The sequence below is a fragment of the Homarus americanus genome, unplaced genomic scaffold, assembly GCF_018991925.1.
Source record: "Homarus americanus isolate GMGI-L3 unplaced genomic scaffold, GMGI_Hamer_2.0 scaffold52806, whole genome shotgun sequence".
NCBI lineage: Eukaryota > Metazoa > Arthropoda > Malacostraca > Decapoda > Nephropidae > Homarus > Homarus americanus.
In genome coordinates this window covers 5641673-5662149 of record NW_024720773.1, presented here as the reverse complement: position 1 = coordinate 5662149, position 20477 = coordinate 5641673, and the positions used below count along the sequence as shown (strand labels likewise).

At 42.1% G+C, this 20477-nt stretch overlaps 1 protein-coding gene across 1 annotated transcript in view; it reads left to right on the top strand.

Moving 5' to 3' along the window:
• LOC121861130 (transmembrane and coiled-coil domain-containing protein 4-like) overlaps positions 1–20477 on the top strand; it is a 54725-nt gene that overhangs the window by 20236 nt on the left and 14012 nt on the right. Inside the window, exon 3 of the mRNA XM_042358695.1 lies at positions 4673–4684. Within this exon, the coding sequence (XP_042214629.1) occupies positions 4673–4684 (12 nt within the window). The remainder of the gene's footprint in view (positions 1–4672; positions 4685–20477) is intronic.

Here is a 20477-nt window from a genome sequence, read left to right as displayed (position 1 = left end):
TATGGGGGATTTTGTAAGAGGGGTGGTTGTGAGGCGTCCTATTAGGGGGTGAGAGGGGGAGGGACTAAAGGGGTGGAATCCTATAGGGGGTTTAAGGGGGGTTATAAAGAGATGTACTGGTATAGGAAGGCACTAGGTAGGGATGGGTGGGGAGAGGGAGTTACGTCCTGCCTTGGGGAACAGGGGGATTGGCGGGGGGGTGGGGAACGCGTGGAGACTGGGTCTAATTGGGTGACAGGAGGAGATATCTGGGGTATTAGTGAGGGATGGGGAATGGGTAATGACTTAATTGGGAAATGGGTCTTAATTCTGCGTTTGCTTTTCATGATAGAAATTGTCATAGTAATCGTTTCCTTCATTACGAACTTTTTCTTTTCATTTTTCTTTCTTTTCTGACGTGGAGGAATTGGTAGGAAGGGGAGAAAAGAACAAAGAAGAATAATGAGGAACAGGTGATAATTTGGAGGATGTAATGTGATTAATTAGTGTGTTAAGTGAACCACAAGAGGCTCTTAATTACAGGTGGAAGGGGTCAGGTGACTCGTGAGGGAGGGAGGAGGAGGGAAAGATTGAAAGGGAGGAAAAATAGAAAGCAAGGCAGGTGTGAGGGAGGAGGAGGCAGGTGTGAGGGAGGTAGGAAGCTGGTGTGAGGGAGGAGGGGGCAGGTGTGAGGGAGGAGGAGGCAGGGGGAGGGGAGGGGGGGAGGTGTGGAGGGAGGGGGGAGGGAGGCAGGTAAGGGGAGGGGAGGTGTGTGAGGGAGGTAGGAAGCTGGTGTGAGGGAGGAGGGGGCAGGTGTGAGGGAGGAGGAGGAGGAGGCAAGTGTGAGGGAGGTTGGAAGCTGGTGTGAGGGAGGAGGGAGGTGTGAGGGAGGTAGGGAAGCTGGTGGAGGGGAGGAGGAGGCAGGTGGGAGGGAGGAGGAGGCAGGTGGGGAGGGAGGGGAGGTGTGTGAGGGAGGTAGGGAAGCTGGTGTGAGGGAGAGGGGCAGGTGTGAGGGAGGAGGAGGAGGAGGAGGAGGAGGCAGGTGTGTGAGGGAGGAGGAGGTGTGTGAGGGAGAGGAAGCTGGTGTGGAGGGAGGGGAGGAGACAGGTGTGAGGGAGGAGAAGCTGGGTGGGAGGGGAGGAGGGGCAGGTGTGGGAGGGAGGAGGGGGCAGGGGTGTGGGAGGGGAGGAGGAGGCAGGTGTGAGGGGAGGTAGGAAGCTGGTGTGGAGGGGAGGAGGGGGCAGGGTGGGAGGTGTAGGGAGGAGGGGAGGAGGGAGGCAAGTGGGAGAGGGAGGGAGGTGGTGTGAGGGGAGGGGGAGGTGTGAGGGAGGAGGGGGCAGGTGTGGAGGGAGTAGGGAGACAGGTGGATGGAAGGGGAGGTAGTGGTGTGTGGAGGGGAGGGGGGAGGTGGGAGGGAGGAGGGGGGAGGTGTGAGGGAGGGGAGGCAGGTGTGAGGGAGGGAGAAACAGCCATTTAGGTCAAGTGAGATTCGATTACAACAGGTAACAAGAGTCAGGCTTGGGGGGGATTAATCCCTGAATGATAATGGAGGAGAGGAAGAGGAAGGAGGAGGAGAGAAAGAGGGAGGAAGAGGAGAGAAAGAGGAGATAGGAGGATGAGAACGAGGGAGGAAGAGGAGAAAGATCAAGTAGAAAAGGGAGAAAGGAAGGAGGTGAATGAGGAAGGAGGATGAGAAAGAGGAAGAAGAAAGAGGAGCTAGAGGCATATAAGATGATAAGGAGGGAGGGAAGAAGAGAAGAGAGGGTATTATAACAAAGGAGGGAAAGGGAAGAGAGGAGGAGGAGGAGAACGAGAAAATAAAGAGTCTGGTAGACGAAGTATAGGTGATAATTAGCAGGAATAGGAGGACGAGGTAAATAAGACTGAAGGAGAATGGAGGAATAGAAGAGGGAGAGAACGAAGGAGGAAGTGAGGAACAATGGGATAAGGACAATTGAGGAGAAAAAAGATGAGAAGTAATTACTGAGAGAGAGAGAGAGAGGACACATTTGATAATTGGTTGAGAGGGAGTGAGACGTGAGGAGGATGGAGGAGAGGAGAGGTGGCAGGGAGGGAATGGAAGGGCTTGTAGGGGGTGGTGTCAGGTAAGGAGTAGTAGGAGGAGGAAGACGAAGGAAGGAAGGAAGGAAGGAAGGCAACATGAGTAGATTTTTGTGGTAATGTCTTGAAGGAAGAGGGCGAGGAGGAGGAGGAGAAGGACCCACAAACGGTCTTGATAGTCTCTAGATGGAGGATGGAGGGTTAGGATGGAGGCTGTAGTGGGAGGGTTTGGGCTGGAGGTGTGTGGATAAAGGTGACAGGTGTGGAGGGCAGGTGTGGAGGGCAGGTGTGTGTGTAAGAGAGAGAGCAGTAGGTCGTAGTCACGGTATTATTAAGCGTGTCTGAGAGATTATGGACTTAAGGCAGGAAGAAATTAGTCGTTAAAGGGATTTGGAAATATTTAAGTGGTGAAGACTGACACACACACACACACACACACACACACACACACACACACACACACACATACATTCCTTATCAATGAAAGTAAATTAACAATGGAACTACTTGAGAGATGGAATTAAAACTCACAAAACTCCAGCAATGGTTAAAAGTTGTCTTGTGAGGCTGGAATCATTTAAGAGGCTGACGTTACGTGTTAGTGAGAGCCGAGTGTTGCAGAACTTGGGGGAATTAACACAGTGATGGCTCAAAGGTTTCCAGGGAATGCTAAGAGACTGTGAAGTGAGACTGAGACTGAAGTGAGACTGAGGCTTTGAAGTGAGACTGAGGTTTTGAAGTGAGACTGATAATGTAAAGTGAAACTGAGATTCTGAAGTGACACTGTGGAGTAAGATTGACACTGAAGTGAGACTGTGACCAAAGAGAGACTGAGATTGAAACTGAAGTCAGACTGAAGTAAGACTGAGACCGAAGAGAGACTAAAACATTAAAAAAAAAGGTATAAATGGTGGACGTTACTGAGAGAGACTTGGTGAGTTAGTTAAGACTGAGAGATATCTTAAGAGTGTGACTGAAAGAGGAGGTAGTGGAGCTGTTTACACTTATACACTATTTGAGTGATTCCCGGAGACTCTTGGAGATGGCTGAAGGCTCTAGTGTATGGCTGAAACATGTGGAAGGGCAATGGAGGATGGCTGACGTTACGTTTTACCGACAGGGGATAACAGTAAGGTGCTTGAGACGTACGGAATTAGACAGACAGACAGACATACAGATGAGAGACTTACAACGGGGACTGAGAGAACCGTAAGAATCAAAACTAGAATAAAAACGGGAGTAAAGAATGGCTGACAGACATCTCCTACATAATACGGGTGAAAGGGTTCAGTGAGGCGCATATGTCCAGTGCGAGACAGGTAGCAGCCTCCTCCTCCTCCTTTCCCTCACCACCTGAGTCAGCCAACTGTGAGGAGCTGTCTGATGGGGGAGGGGACAATGCCGCCTCCCTCATCACTCTTTGAAAGGGAAGGTGACAGGAAGGCGAAGAGACCTATTGCTTATTGGGGTCCAGACGACTTGCCTTTGTAGTGCTGAGGGGGCGAAGGGGTTGGTCGACTGGAAAGGAGATTGGAAACCTTGGGTGGCATTAGAGGAGGTTTGGGGATTGGGAGGGTCTGAAGGTAATTGCTAGTGTGGAGGAAATGACAGATGACTTAGGAACATAATTTGTAGCGTCGGAGAATATCTTGTAGTGTGGGAGAATATCCTGTAGCGCGTGAAAAAATCTTGTAGCGTGGGAGAATATGCTGTAGCGTGGGAGAATATCCTGTAGCCTGGGAGAAAATCTTGTAGCGTGGGAGAATATCCCGCAGCGTGGGAAAATATCCCGCAGCGTGGGAGAATATCCTGTAGCGTGGGAGAATATCCTGTTGCGTGTGAAAAAATCTTGTAGCGTGGGAGAATATGCTGTAGCGTGGGAGAATATCCTGTAGCGTGGGAGAATGTCCTGTAGCGTGGGAGAATATCCTGTAGCGTGGGACGATAACTGGTGGCGAGGGAAGATGTACAGTATATTGACGTGGGAAGATCAAATGTAAGCGTGGGAACGTAGTTGCAGGCGTGGAAAAATAGCTCTTTGGTGTGGGAAGAAAACTAGCCGCGTGGGACAATACGGGGTAGTGTTGGCCGGTGGCGTGTCTCCTCTCAGGTGAAGAAGTACTCTGTCTGTCTGTGTGATGTAGGACCCGGGGACCCGTGGCTTCTACTGTCTCATGAATATCAATGGTGTGTGTGTGTGTGTGTGTGTGTGTGTGTGTGTGTGTGTGTGTGTTGTATATAGAGGAGGGAGGTGTTGGCCTTATACAGTAGAGGGGTTGAGGGAAGGGAGGTACCATGTGTTGTATAATAAAAGTCGGGAGTATTGTATAAGGTATATTTTGTTATTGTGTGTATTTGTTTCTCGTTTAATTGTGGAGATGAAGCAATTCTAAGGAGCATTGGATATGGGGAAGAATATAACCCCATGTCAATCCCCATGTCAAACCCCATGTCTGACACGTAGCCAGATATTTACAACCTTTACGTATGTCTATTTCTATTCCAGGTAACTCACTAATTACTAATAATCTTATATTTATTTCTAAGATTTTTTATATAATGTCTTAATCTAGTGTACTACATGTTTATTAAGACCTATACTAAGATCTGTTTCTCTTTCTCAACCTGTCAGGGATTCAGGCAGGTAATGGAAGCTTCAGTTTATTTCTTTATTAATATCTTCAAGTTGGATTAGTCCAATTTTTTAGCGCACTCTTTTTAAGTCTCTCTATAGTTATCAGTCACCCTATGCATGGTTTGTTTTATTATTTAGTATTGGAAATGGTAAATAGATGCCTTGTACATTGGCACGTTCAACATATTCTAAGGTACCACGTAAATGCACTCTAGTAAAACGCATTTTAAAATACCACGTCAACACGCTATTCAGTAACATATGAACACACTCTTAATTAACCCTTAAACACACTCTACCACATAAACGCACTCTACATTTACTCACTACAGACTTGTTGAGGGTAGTATATTGATATTGAGTAAGACGCACTTGCGATTGTCTACACACACTCGGCACGCCCTCTTACCTCGTATGGCCTACCTGACACATACAGTACATGTTAACAGCATGAGTTTTGAGTTTTGTATGTTTGATTTCTTATTAACACACACACACACACACACACACACACACACACACACACACGAGATAAACAAACTACACGAAACATCCCAAGATTAAGTAACTGGGATCATAGCAGGTGCCAGAGAAGCCTAAGAGTGCCAAGTAAGAAGTGCCAGAGGTGTTAGGAGTAGGTCTTATACAGGGTGATTCAGCAAAGAGTACATTTAATTGGAGGATGAAACCCCCTTAGGTTTTTGTAATCATTTATCTACTGATGTCTTCTGTACAGCGATACAGCGTCATACAGATGGTTGACACAGGTGCAATGAGACAGGGACCGTGTACAACCGAATGAGATGAAGGCAGTTACAGGGGGGAGGGGTGTACATCAAATTCACTCTCATTAATACAACATCTTAAATGTATTGTAACATGGAAACAATGCAGAGTCTGACATTGTGGTTTAGAACTATCCAATTATTTCATCCTTCTATTTAATGTACTCTTTGCTGCATCACCCTGTATATCTCAGTGCCGGTCGTGGAGAAGTCGCAAGTGTAGCAATATGACCCATTACTCACCTGATTAGTAAAGGAACCTGTTGTTAATATTTTAATGTAACTCACCATTACTCACTTGTACTACACCCTGCACGTTATGTACTATTTATTACATGAGAAGTACAGTACAACAGTTTCATACTTAGTAGCTACAGTGTATTAGGTATGGTAGTGTAATTAGAATTTGTTTTGTATATAGAGAAAATTTGTTATGTTAAGTATTTTATCTTCTGTATTTTTAGTTACTTTTGTCCCATTGATTTTCTGATAATAGAAGTTGTTTTGTGTTATAGTATAGGTGTTATATGTGGTTGTTAGTGATGCCGTATATGTTATAGTGGTGTGGTAGCGTATAAGACCACACACACACACACACACACACACACACACACACACACACACACACACACACACGAGAGAGATGCGTCGCCCTGGTGCTTCACCTTGAACGCCTCTCAACTACCTGATGAAACTGGTTCTCTTGTGTTGCATCAGTGTTTAGGGCTGACACTAAATTACGGTTTGGAGCTGCGTCTGTCAGCTCCATGGGTAACAAGCCTGACTGACTGACTGACTGGTTGCCTGGCAGAAATTTGTGTCTAACTCTTGGCTGACTTTTCTTATTCCTTTTCTAATTGTTTTTGGTTTATATTTTCTGATATATTTATGATTTGTTTATTCATTGATGATTTTTACCCATTAGTTAATAGTTAGTTGTAATATATAAAAAATAATAATTATGTAGTGTTTTCCTTTTTTTTTTATTCAATTTGTTCTTCATGGAGCTTTAGAGTTATACAGTGCACGAGGTGGACGCCGTATAGTACACCGCCTGATGCACTGTTTGTTTACAAGTCTCCCTGAAGAATAATACTGAGACCAGGGAACTATTTTTTTTTTACCTCTTGAACACGATGGCATACTCCCTTCAGTAAGAAGTTGTGGTACTCGAGAATTTTAGTTAGTTCATCGTACTCAAGGGTTAGTTCATCGTACTCAAGGGTTAGTTCATCGTACTCAAGAGCTACTTTATTGTACTTTAAGAATCAGCCTTACTAATGTAAGATGTGTATTGCAAGTCACGCAACTGTGTGTAAAAAATGCATCTATGAATTTTCTGACTAAAAATAGTAACTAAAGAGTGCGGTGGCGGAGTGGTTATCGTTCCCGACTGGCAATCCATTACTCCCAGGTTGGAATCCCTGTAGGCGGTCCAGTGTGTGATTTATAACAGTACCGATGTGAGCCAGTACAGTTAGTATGAAAATACATGAACGAGAATTTTGAGTAAAAATAGTAACTACAGTGTGCGGTGATGGAGTGGTTACTGTACCGCGCTGACAACCCATTAATCTTAAGTTCGAATCCCCATGAAATCCAGAGAGGGAGGCAATCTATGACTGTTAACTGGTGTGGGCCGGTAGCAGTTTTACGACCGTATCACCACCACCTTGTCGTAAAAACCTAATTGGCTCACAAATCTGGAGAACACGCGGGGGGGGGGGGATCACATACCTGTCCTCTCAACCTGCGTGGGGCTGTGACGTCAAACACGCACTACACAAGCCCTGGGGTAACCCGTAAGTGTTCCAGAGTGTACTGAGTAAACTTGGGTTGAATATGTAGGGCACACTTTAGAACGGACCCTTCACTGGTACACCCCAAAGTAAGATTTTTGTGTGTGTATTTTCCATTGACCATTAATTGAGCAGTTAGTAGAACACCTGTTTCCCTTAACTTGTGACTGTTTTATGCCCCTTAACTGCGGGACTAAGTGTTTTTTGATTACACCTCCTTAACTGATGACTTAACAAAACTCGTGTACCATTTAACTCACCCCGTGACTATAAATTTACCCAATAACAGAGAAGGGAGTCATTGTTGTGTGCCTTTAAGAGATGTGTACACGTAAAATTATACCTAAATTTCATATTTCTTTACTTAACACGGCCGCTGTGTCAGCACGTAACATTGCCACAGTGGTAGCAGGTAGCACGTATCACTGTCCCTGTTTCAACACGTAACATTGCTCCAGTGATAACAGGTAACACTGCCCCTGTTTCAACACATAACACTGCCCCTGTTTCAGCAGGTAACACTGCCCCTGTATCAGCAGGTAACTCTGCCCCTGTGTCAGCAGGTCGCACGTCACTGCACGTGGACACAGTCAATGCACACCGCTGATCCAATCTCGTGTGTTAAAGCAGAGAGATGGTCAAAATACAGGGTGTCTCAAAAGCTACTTTACCAACACATGGTGATTCATGGGGTGATGAGAGAGATAATAGCATATTAACTCCTGTGTTGACCTATTGTGTGAGGGGGACAGGTCAACGATGGGGCGGGCAGGTCCTTAATTGGTTCCTGCTAGATAGTTAAAGATAAGACACAATATTAATACAAATATCACATAAATTGGATTGTTAAAATGAGGTGTGTGTGTGTGTGTGTGTGTGTGTGTGTGTGTGTGTGTGTGTGTGTGTGTGTGTGTGTGTGTGTGTGTGTGTGTGTGTGTGTGTGTGTGTGTGTGTGTGTGTGTGTGTGTGTATGTGTCCGCTGGACAAATATTTTCCACAGTTAAATCAAGTTTTATATTTTACTCACCAACATCGATTACCTCACAATTCTGTTCTGTATTTCGCAATTTATCACAGGTGGGCGGATCCATTTAGCGTATTATTTTCTGTAATTTTTCCCCCGGCGATAAAAAAAAAAGTTTAAAAATAAGTAACGAGGAAATTAATTATCGTAAGTGAAATACTCGAAAGTTTAGTCATTAACAAGTGAAGTTTTTATTTAATAATTTCATACATAAGAGCCGATGTAACTTTATTAAAATTATGTCTCTTCCTCCTCTGACTTCTTCTGCCGCGTGTGTGTGTGTCAGTCACTTCTGATACCTGACATCAACAGGGGGTCCAGTCAGCATTGCATATACTGTACCTTTATATTACCCTTAAAAGAACTTAAAAATTGGCTGGATGTACAGAACACACACACACACACACACACACACACACACACACACATTATTCATGACTGCCTCCCTCGCCCACTTAGTAATTCAGGCAATAGTTTAGGGCTCGAACTTTAGACTAATTATTTCCATTTTTTTTATCTCGAGTAAAAGATTTTAACAAGTTTCGGAAAAAAAAATATGAAATTTGTTTAGTGTTAGTGATAGATTAGTGTTACGTTAGATTTGGTTAGATTAATTTTGGGTTTGGTTTGGTTAAGTTAGTGTTAGGTTAGGTTAGATAAAGTTAGTGTTAAGTTAGGTTTGATTTGGTTAGGTTATGTTAATTAGTCTTAGGTTATGTAGTTTTTGGGTAAGGTTATGTTAGGTTTGGTTAGTCTTATGTTAGGTTTGGTTAGCGTCAGGTTAGATTAGTGTTGTTTTGTGTTAGGTTAGTGTTAGGTTACGTTACGTTATGTTATGTTAGTGTTAGGTTAGGTTAGCTTACGTTAGGTTAGTAGTGTTAGGTGCCTCCGGGATAATGACAACATTAAACCTGGAAACGCTGTGGACTCCTAAAATGGGTGATAACTTTTTGCCATTATTGTTGTAACTACCGGGCGACGAGTGAACCATTAGTGGTGTTATCTTTGGTTTCAGGTCATGTGCTCTTTACACTATTAACACGACCAAACTTATTCCAGATTAGCTTCGGTTAATTAGGTGTAAGGAGGTTAGGTTAACTTAAGTTAGATTAATTTGGTTGGGTTAACTATGGTTAGATTAAATAGGTTAGGTTAACTTAGGCTACATTGATTAGATTATGTTACGTTAGATTAATAGGGGCAGGTTAACTTAAGGCAGATTAATTAGGTTAGGTTAATTTAGGATGAATTAATTAGGTGAGCTTAAATTTAGTTCACAGTAATTAGGTGAATACTGATCTTATTCCTTGTAATTTATATTGTGTAAAATAGAAGAAAAAAGTAGGAAAATAAGTGAATGAAAAGTAACAAAGTAGGAAACGTAGATGAATGAAAACGTAGAAGAAGTAGATCAATGAAAATACAAGAGTAAATGAATGAAATATAGTAAAAGAAGGGAAGGTAAATCAATGAAATAAAATCGCCAAAAAACTATAATGAAAAAAGGAACATAAGTAGCAATAAAACTAATGAAAATAAAAGTAACATTCTTAAACGTTGCTAAATAAAACAAATTCACACACACACACACACACACACACACACAAGGTGGCATCATCCTCAGGTCAAAGTACGTAGGAGTTATTGTCTGAGAAGAACACTATGAAATAAAAAAAAAATCATAATAGAGGAAAATTAGAGTTTATTTTATTTCTGTTTATAAATCGACGGAGGTTTAATATTTGGTGAATTTCTGTCAAAGATAAAAGTTTAATTTTTTGTCTCGTAAAACGATGAGTTCACGACATTCTGATTCGTCAAAAATGAAGAGAATTGATTTTTTTTTTGTAAATTTCGAAACAATATGAGGAAAATATTGCCTTTTAAATTACGTAAATGGTTGAGAATTGCGCTTGTATTGAGTCTCGTATTGTGACGAATTTTGTGCATTGTATATTTTAGAAAGTTATGAGAATTAAGCAATTTAGTTTATTTACACGACAAAATGGAATTCATTGTCTAGTGAATTTGGATCACCTGAAGAATATCCACCCCAGCTTATTACACCTGAAGATTAACCATCCTGTCCCACTAACACTATTTTGGGGGTTAGTGTTAGGTTAGGATAGGTAATATTTAGTTTAGGTTAGTGTTAGGTTAGGGTAGGTAATATTTAGGTTAGGTTAGTGTTAGGTTAGGGTAGGTAATATTTAGGTTAGGTTAGGGTAGGTAATATTTAGGTTAGGTTAGGGTTGGTAATATTTAGTTTAGGTTAGTGTTAGGTTAGGGTAGGTAATATTTAGGTTAGGTTAGGGTAGATAATATTTAGGTTAGGTTAGTGTTAGGTTAGGGTAGGTAATATTGTGTAGGTAATATTTAGTTAAGTTAGTGTTAGGGTTAGGGTAGGTAAATATTTAGGTTAGGTTAGTGTTAGGGTTAGGTAGGTATTATTTAGGTTAGGTTAGGTAGGCAATATCAGTTAGGGGTTAGTGTTGGTAAGACGAAGCAGGGGTTAGTGTTGGTAATATTTAGGTTAGGGGTTAGTGTTAGGGTTAGGGTAGGTAATATTTAGTAGGTAATATTTAGGTTAGGTTAGTGTTAGGTTAGGGTAGGTAATATTTAGGTTAGGTTAGTGTTAGGTTAGGGTAGGTATTATTTAGGTTAGGTTAGTGTTGGTAATATTTAGGTTAGGTTAGTGTTAGGTTAGGGTAGGTAATATTTAGGTTAGGTTAGTGTTAGGTTAGGGTAGGTAATATTTAGGTTAGGTTAGTGTTGGTAATATTTAGGTTAGGTTAGTGTTGGTAATATTTAGGTTAGGTTAGTGTTAGGTTAGGGTAGGTAATTTCGGTGTAATAACTTGGATGGTGACTCTTCAGGTGATCCATGAATTCTGTAAACACTTAATAAACCTTGAAAACTAAAACACGAAATTTATTACCTTGTAAATCTGAGACTAAACAAATACCTGACTTTAATACGCCATAAATCCTGGAATATGAAAACAGAATAATTGGTTTGGTGGATCCAATTAAGTGATTGTGTGGGCGTCCGCCATTGTTGCCCCCCTCCCCCCTCTGACACCTACGTAACTCAGCCCTGTCCAAAAATATCTACTCCCTCCCTATCTCTTTAAATATCTCCCTTTTCCCTCTCACTCTCACTAATCCCTCCCTGCCTCTCCACATTGCCCCTTCCTGTCCTTGCCCCTCCCTATTCCTCACCTTACTCTCCCTGCCCCTTCCTTACTCCCCCTGCCCTACCCTTCTTCTCCCTTACTCTCCATGCCTTTCTCTTCTCCATACCCCTCCCTTTCTCTCCCTATCCCCCTTCCTCTCCCTGTCCCTACATTCCTCTCCCTATCCCCCCTATTCCCCTTTCCTCTCCCTACCCCTCCCATCCTCTTCCTGTCCCTCCCTTATTGATATTGAAACAGATTATTTAACCTAACAAAAGCAAACAATAACACCAATATTGACGTGGCTGAGGCAGGTGAGATCCAAGGCACTTAACACAGGCGCCTGATGAACACTGTACACATTAATCTCAAGGAATTAATATATATACCATTTATTATGAACCGGATTACAATATATTACAATGGTGAAAGTAAATAAAAATAAATATGTTACCACGTTTATTTATTTATTTTTTATTTATTATTATTATTTTTTTGGGTATCGAGTTAAAGTGAAACAATTAAACGGTTACAGTCAGGATCACGTCGTCACGGTTAACTTTATATTCATTGGCTATGGTAATTTCTATCAACTAATCTATGATATAATGTTTTTTATAATTGATACAGTAAAAAGTAAACAAAAAGGTGTAAATATAAGTGATGTAAACTTTTTAATACTTATCAGATGTTTATGAAGAGATGATGATAAAGAAAGGGAGTCGTGTTCTTGTTCTTGCTCTTGTTCTTGCTCTTGTTCTTGTTCTTGCTCTTGTTCTTGCTCTTGCTCTTGTTCTTGCTCTTGTTCTTGCACTTGCTCTTGTTCTTGCTCTTGTTCTTGTTCTTGTTCTTGCTCGTGTTCTTGCTCTTGCTCTTGCTCTTGTTCTTGTTCTTGTTCTTGCTCTTGTTCTTGCTCTTGCACTTGTTCTTATTCCTTTTAATGAAGATAATCGCTATTCGTCCGGCACTTCGTCCTACGCTCTCTCAAGGGCATTCATCTGTTAATGATTTTAATTGCTCTGTTAGTGGCGTTTGGTGCCCAGGTCTTAATTTGTTCTTATTTTACACATTTACGTCAAACTGGCCCTTCACCTGTATAAAAATGACGCACCTGGCCTTAATTACATCTTCTGCACTTGTACTGACGCACCTGGCCTTAATTACGTCTTCTCCCGCACCTGGTATTGAGTACGTCTACTTTTGTATCTGCACCTGACCTGACGCACCTGGCTTTAATTACCTCTTCTCCTGTACCTAACCTGACGCACCTGGCCTTAATTGCGTCGAGTCCTCCACCTGTACCTGACCTGATACGTCTACTCCTGCACTTGTATATCTAACCTGACACACCTGGCCTTAATTACGTCTTAATTACCTCTACTCGTGCACCTTTGTCTATCCTCGGAGGTGTGAATCATTAGTTCTGAAGCTCGATACATATTGCAAGTAAATGATGGTCCTAGGTGGTCTCTGTGTTATTAACCTTTGTTGAGAGGGGAGAGAGGACCCGAGGTGTAGTCTTTGTCTCGCTGTTGTAAGTTGGTAAATGTGAGACGGTACAGGCAGAAAGTGGACAGCGTGTGTGAGGGAGGTAGACAGACTGACTGACTGATTTAGATAGACAGACAGACAGAAATAGCTAGTAAAACTGCCATACAAGTTTACATTCGCTCATGTACAGTACAGAGACAGTTCACGTTCCAGACAGTAGTGAACAGTAAGTCGATTTAACTAACAATAGCCCCAGAAAGCCTCTTGATGGATTATTTCCATTGTGGTGATTTAGTTGTCGTTTGTCTTAGTAAATTGTGGTTTATGTGGCAATACTATTATCGGGGGAGTGAGTGTAATGTTTTAGTGTTACCTTCGTCCGTTAGTCTGTCTGTCTGTCTGTTTCTGTTTCTGTCTAGTTCCTCAAATATTATTAGCCACACAGTAATAAACTTCACCTGTAAATGCCATGACCTGTATATTTTTGCACCTTTATTTTATCTTAGTTAACCTTTTTGTTTCACCTTTGTGTTAAGTTCACATCAGGTGGTTAATGAGCACAGTGGGGCCCCGTCTCTGTCTTGAACCCCCCCACACACCCACACACCCGAATACATTGGTTATAACAACTATGATAACAGCCGCCGCCCCTCTGAGACCTTGACCAAGTTTGTGTCATATTTGGTGCCTCGCTGCCGTGACAAACGACTTTCAAGACATTATGGCTTCCTCGCTCGTGCCATGATGGTGCTACCTCTAGTACCTGTGTTTAAGGAACCTGGTTTTATTGACAGGCTGCTATTTGGTTTATTGAGTAAAAATGACGTTATATTTCTGCATGGTTTGGATGTCATGTTTCATTGTGTGATGGCTCCAGCATCTATCAGCTTTCAGTGTGCCCCTGTGTTGTCTTGGCTAGATACACTCGTGGTGTAGCGTGGGTGTACTGTAGGTGTGTTGTGATGGTGTGACAAGGTGAGGGTGTATACCTGGGTGTGTGGACAGTGTGGTGTGGGTGTCGTGGTAATCCATTTAGTGTCTCACCCCTTGACCTAGTCTCTCTCTCTCTCTCTCTTTATCTTTTTTTGTTTTTTGTTTTTTGTTTTGGGAGGATTATTTTTCCCCGTTGCTCCGCCAGAAGGTAACACAGAAGTGACAGTTGTGTGTGTGTGTGTGTGCGTGCGTGCGTGCGTGCGTGCGTGCAGTACGAAACCGGTTTTGTAGACTTAATATCATCAATAACATTCGACATTTCCCCGTGGACATTTTTTGACCCGCTATTATTGATATAGGTAATAGCCAGTTCTTTGTGCCTCTTATAGGAACAGATACTAGGAGTCAAAACACTATCCACTCCAGCCCTCCACCATGAAAGGTTCGACAAGGTGAAGCTCACACAATACCACACTGTGTTAAAAAGGAATATTGGAAACGTGTGGTGTTTTGAGTGTTTGTTGTAAATATTTTAAACTGCTGTGAGTCAAAGTTGAAGTGAACATGGATACAGAGAGGAAATGATATAGTTGTTGGATCACATGAAGATTAGCCCCCCTAGTTTATTATTACGCCTTCATATTAAACATCATAACCTAACCTGACCTAACCTAACCTAACCTACCTGCAGCGTAAAGAGGAATCACTGGACAGTCAGCAGCCAATCAACTGTTTACTGATTGTGATGGTTGTTGATACGTCATTTGTCTGGTCCTAATGAGTAGACTAACACTGACATGAGAGAGAGAGAGAGAGAGAGAGAGAGAGAGAGAGAGAGAGAGAGAGAGAGAAAACGAAACACTGAAAGAAACATACAGAGGCACGAACGATTTATCCTGCATACGTACACAATATTACGTACACGATGGGACGACAGAGGATGAAAGCTATTACAAGTTCATATCAAGTCACGTACAGTATTTAGTGAAGATAATAAAGAATTCTCTGGTTCTAGTGAGTTTGAACCAGCAGTTGAGTTTGGGGTTATTTCTGTTGAGTTTCTTAAATTAGGCGAGTGAATGAGCTCTTTTAGGGTGAGTGAGTTCTAAGTTAGGCCGAGTGAGTGAATTCCTAGTTAGGCCGAGTGAGGGGATTCCAAATTAGGCAGGGTGAATGAATTCCAAGTTAGGAATGGTGAATGAGTTCCAAGTTAGGCCGAGTGAATGAGTTCTAAGTTAGGCTGAGTGAATAAAGTGAGACACAATGTATTTAAGTCATATGTTACGTAAGCAGATGTATGACGTAATAGGGGTGGGCGGTGCTTCCTACACACAGTAATGAAGACCCGCCGGCCTTACCACAGTACCACACCCCTCCCCTCCCCCTCTACTAGATCTGTTCCTCTCTTCTCTTCTCTTCCCTCACCTATCCCCTTCTCCTCGTCCCTCGTTCTTCCTCCCCTCTCTCATTCTCTCTTCTCTACTTACTTCACCCTCCTCTCTCTCCTTCTCCCTTCTCCCTCTCCTCACTCCCTCTCCTCACTCCCTCTCCTCTCTCCTCCCACTCCTTCCTCTCCCTCAGGCATGGGAGTTACACAGGCGTTACATCACGAGAGCTGGATGGGGGAGAGGTTACATATCATAGACCCTCCTAAGGCGTTTTGGTGTTACGACCTTGAAAATTAAGTGACCGATAATATACATAAAGTACATTAAACCTTAAACAAATAATATAAACCTACTATGTGATGTATACAGTATTAACCAGAATATTAAATTATATGAATCTTTGTATCCGTTTAATTAACTCACTACGTTAAAGAGACTACACCGATAGAGCCGTGTAGGGTGACAGAGGCTTCGTTAGTGTGGTTATGATGTCGTATATGTGTTTTAGGATGGAGACATATATGTAATGATGTCGTATATGTGTTTTAGGATGGAGACATATATGTAATGATGTCGTATATGTATTTTAGGATGGAGACATATATGTAATGATGTCGTATATGTGTTTTAGGATGGAGACATATATGTAATGATGTCGTATATGTGTTTTAGGATGGAGACATATATGTAATGATGTCGTATATGTATTTTAGGATGGAGACATATATGTAATGATGTCGTATATGTGTTTTAGGATGGAGACATATATGTAATGATGTCGTATATGTGTTTTAGGATGGAGACATATATGTAATGATGTCGTATATGTATTTTAGGATGGAGACATATATGTAATGATGTCGTATATGTGTTTTAGGATGGAGACATATATGTAATGATGTCGTATATGTGTTTTAGGATGGAGACATATATGTAATGTATATGTGGTATTGAGACACATATGGCTAGGGTTGTATATGTGTTTTAAGAACAGAAAGACAGAAATTGAGAGGAAAAGTCCAGAAGGTAACTGGATTATACACAAAACAACAAACAGGAACAGGAATCTGGAATGGCCTAGTGTTTACCTGAAAGGATCTGTGTGCTACTGGTGGGGTTGTTGGGGACACACACACACACACACACACACACACATCGCGGGGGTAGGGTGAGACACCACCTTGGCTCAGTCCAATTATTCCGTGAGGTTTTTTTCCACGATGTCAAGCCAGAGGTCAAAGGTCACGGTACTCTCCCCTCCCTCCCTTCCCCTCTCCCTCCCTCACTTAACTTGGGGTGAATCTGAAGAAAGAAAATCTGAATCCTACCTCACAGGTCTCTTTCTCACTTGTTGCTCTGTGGTGGCTCTCAAACTCCTCCCACCTCAGGGCTCCTCCTCACCTCCTCACCTTCCCTCACTTCCTTTACACGTTCTCACAGCCCCCCCTCATCCCTCACCCTTCATGTCCCCTCACCCCATTGTCAACCTGTCACCTTGGTCAGACAGCATCAAGTGTCCTCTGCAAGATTCTTTTCTCCCCCACACCTCCCCTCTCATATCACACCTGAATCCACCCTCCACCTACTATTTCTCCCCCTCCTCTCCCCCAATTTCATCCCCCACTCTCCCTCCTCCTAATTCCCCACATCATCATATTTGGTCGATCGCTCCATACTGTTACTTCTTTGAAAATATATCCGAATTGGTCGTTGTGTGGTAAATTGATATCAATTTTTTTTAATGGCTGATTAATACTGTACAGCGATGGTGATAGAAATTCCATCGCCGGTTTGACATTTCTCACGGGTTTTGTTGAGTTTTAGTGGTTGAGTTAACTTACGCCACAAACAAATGTGATTGGTTAAACATTTAATCCAATCAGCCAATCGGAATGCTCTGCATTTAAGGTCGTATGATAAAAAGATCGTAGTCATTAGAAATTGGTGTTGTGCTTATGGTTTCAGTGTGTGTGTGTGTGTGTGCGCGCGCGTGTGTGTGCGCGCGCGTGTGTGCGCGCCTCTTTCCCTTCCACATATTTTTTACTATCATCCTCCCTCCTCCTTTCTCTCCAGCAATTGTGTCGCCACCCTTCCCTTTTTTCCGCCCAATTTGCATATAAATCTTTAAAACTTCAAACATTGCCTTAGTTAAGAGTTTAATTAAAGCTGTGGCCGAGATCTTGGGTGTTTTCTGGCGTCGTTGTACACCCAAGGCCAAAATTAACATAGAAATGAAGTTCCCTGAATTCCTATTTGTGTTCGTGGTTTACCTGGAACATTTGGTAATCTTGAGGTGGTGGAGGGGGGGTGTTGGTCTGTTTCCACGTGTATACATCTTTGTTAACGCTGTACACATCTTTGTTAACGTACATGACAAGTACAGTATTTACATATCTTTGTTTATGCTCTTAGAACAAATTAAATATAGTTTGTTATGTTCACTTTATGCTAGGTGGAATGCATGACTGTTTTACTCCTGTTTTGCCATTGTTTAATTCCACGTTCTTTTTTATTCCTACTTTCTTTAATATTCCCACTTTCTTATATCCAATATTTCCATTTTCTCTAATACTTCCACATTGTGATTTTCCTGTTTTCTTTAATGTTCCCGTTTTCTATAATATCTTTAATTATCCTCATGCATGTTTCTCCACATGTCACACTGGCCTCCTGAAGCACTCATGTTGATAGAGGTACGATGTGTTTATGATTAATCTTATTGTTGATTTTTTCTCCATTGTTATTGAATGGTCTTCATAGCTTGTGTGAAATTACATAAAAGATGATTTTTTTCTACTTTTTGTTACTCTTTAGATTTTTTGTAGATTGTACTAAAAATATCAACAAAGTTTACTTTTTTTTTCAGCAGAATTTTAATTAAAATCAGAATACGCTGCAAAACTACGAGTGTACAACAGTTTTATTTAATTAAGATCTTTCCGCCATCTTGTTACTTACACTTCGTTAAAATAAAAAATCACAGTTTGTCAGTGTTATTCCCTACAAGTAAACGAGAGAGTGACAGTAGCTAGCGTTCTTCTTCTCGACCCTGTCCATTCTTTTTTCCCCGCTGGTAAACTTATACCCAGGATCCCTCAGGCTATTATGGCCAAGTTTCCAAACTAATTTCTTGTGGGGTGTTGAAGTCCCTGGAGGCGACACCCGACACCTGGTTCTATATACTGATGACAACTTGTTACACTTGTTTAATTGATCTTGTGTTGAGGGACCACACGCCACCGAGTTCTTTACACTTCTACTTTTCTATCATCTACCGTCTTTTGTTATATTGTACGTCTCCATTACGTTTATACGACCATTCTTCCGTCCCATTTATCTGTTCATAAAATTACATAAAAAGTATTTAGCGTAGAGTAGTGAACTGTATTAGGCATGTTTGTGTGTATTTGTAGATAAGATAAACTGATTTAATATTGAAGCCGTTTGACAGATATTATTATTATTATTATTATTATTATTATTATTATTATTATTATTATTATTATTATTATTATTATTATTTATATTATTATTATTATTATGTTTTAGTTAACGGATTATAAAGTTTTACAACCCAGATGTATTTAATTTAATGGTAGTATCCTGTGTTTTATACTGGCTTATTTTGTTCTCATTTATTGTCATCTTTTCCTCACCTGCGCTTCTCACTGGCACCAACTAGACCTGAGTACCTGGTGAAATTGACTCAGAACATGTGACTCACCTTCCTGCCACCTGACCTACACGTGACTCACCTTACCACCACCTGACCTACACGTGACTCACCTTACGACCACCTGACCTACACGTGACTCACCTTACCACCACCTGACCTACACGTGACTCACCTTACCACCACCTGACCTACACGTGACTCACCTTGTACGACTATTCACCTATTCCTCCCTGCATTAGGTGGCCTTGTATTGAGTTGTTCACTAGAGCACTCCATGTTCGGATCACCTGAAGATCAGCCACCCCAGCTTGTTTCATCTTGCGATTTACCACCCGAATGCTAACCTAACCACCCAAACGCTAACCTAACCTAACCTACCTTAACCTAACCTAACCCCTCTCAGGTAGCATTGGAGTGTTTAATCATCAGGTAAAAATAAGCGGGGGGAGGCTAATCTTCACGTGGTCCCTTCTCTTGTCCGATTCTCTCCGTATTGTAGGTAGTAGACTAAACGATTGTTCATCTTGTTCATCGTTGTTCATCGTTGTTCACTTGATTCCTCCTCCCGTCCCCTAGGTAGCCATGACAGTTGTTCATCCCGTACATCTTGTTCATCTGACACTTCCCGTCCAGTAGGTACGAGTAGCCACGACAGTTGTTCACCAGTTCACCCAGTAACTACACCTTTGTTCACCGAATTCCCCCCCCCTCTGCCCCTAGGTACCTATGACAGCGGTTCACCCAATTCAGTTGCTTTGCTTCACCTTGACTCACCTGTGAATCAAGGCACCTAACTACGGTTCACCTAATACCCCCTATCTCCCCAGCAAGGTTCCTTCAGTCTTACAAAACACCTTATAATCTCCCTTAGTTGTTGGTGACTAGTGTATGTAATGACCAAGAAAACTACACGAGCTGAATGACCTTTAGTAAATTGGTTGTTAAAGGTCAGTTCAACATCATCAACAATAACATCACCCTGGTCGCCTTGGTGTCATGTCTCTGCTAGAACACTTAAGACAAATTTCCACCTGAAAATTACTTGTTCCATTAATTATGTTCCCCTAATTCTACATATTTCCCTAATCTCCACATGTTCCCCTAATCTCTCTACATGTTCCCCTAATCTCCACATGTTCCCCTAATCTCTCTATATTGCAGTTGGTTGTGTCTGTTTTTTTCCTCTCCCCACTCGGCCAATACCTGTTTGTATGTTATATTTAGGTGCTGTCTTTCATGGTAGCTCGGTCCCCTCTCTCCCATTATACGAGTGCCCCCTCCTCTCCCTCTCCGTTTCCCGTCCCCCTCTCCTCCCCCTCTCCTCCCCCTGTCTCCTTCACCAGTTCACCTAATATGGTTCACCTTTTTTCCACCTTTAATGGTTCTCAAGTTTTCCTCTGCGCTATGCCAATTACAGTTCACCTAAGACCCGTGGTTCCCCTTCCCATCCTTCCCCTAAAGCTCGTGGTTCCCCTTCCCATAAGACAGTGGTTCCCCTTCCCATCCTTCCCCTAAAGCTCGTGGTTCCCCT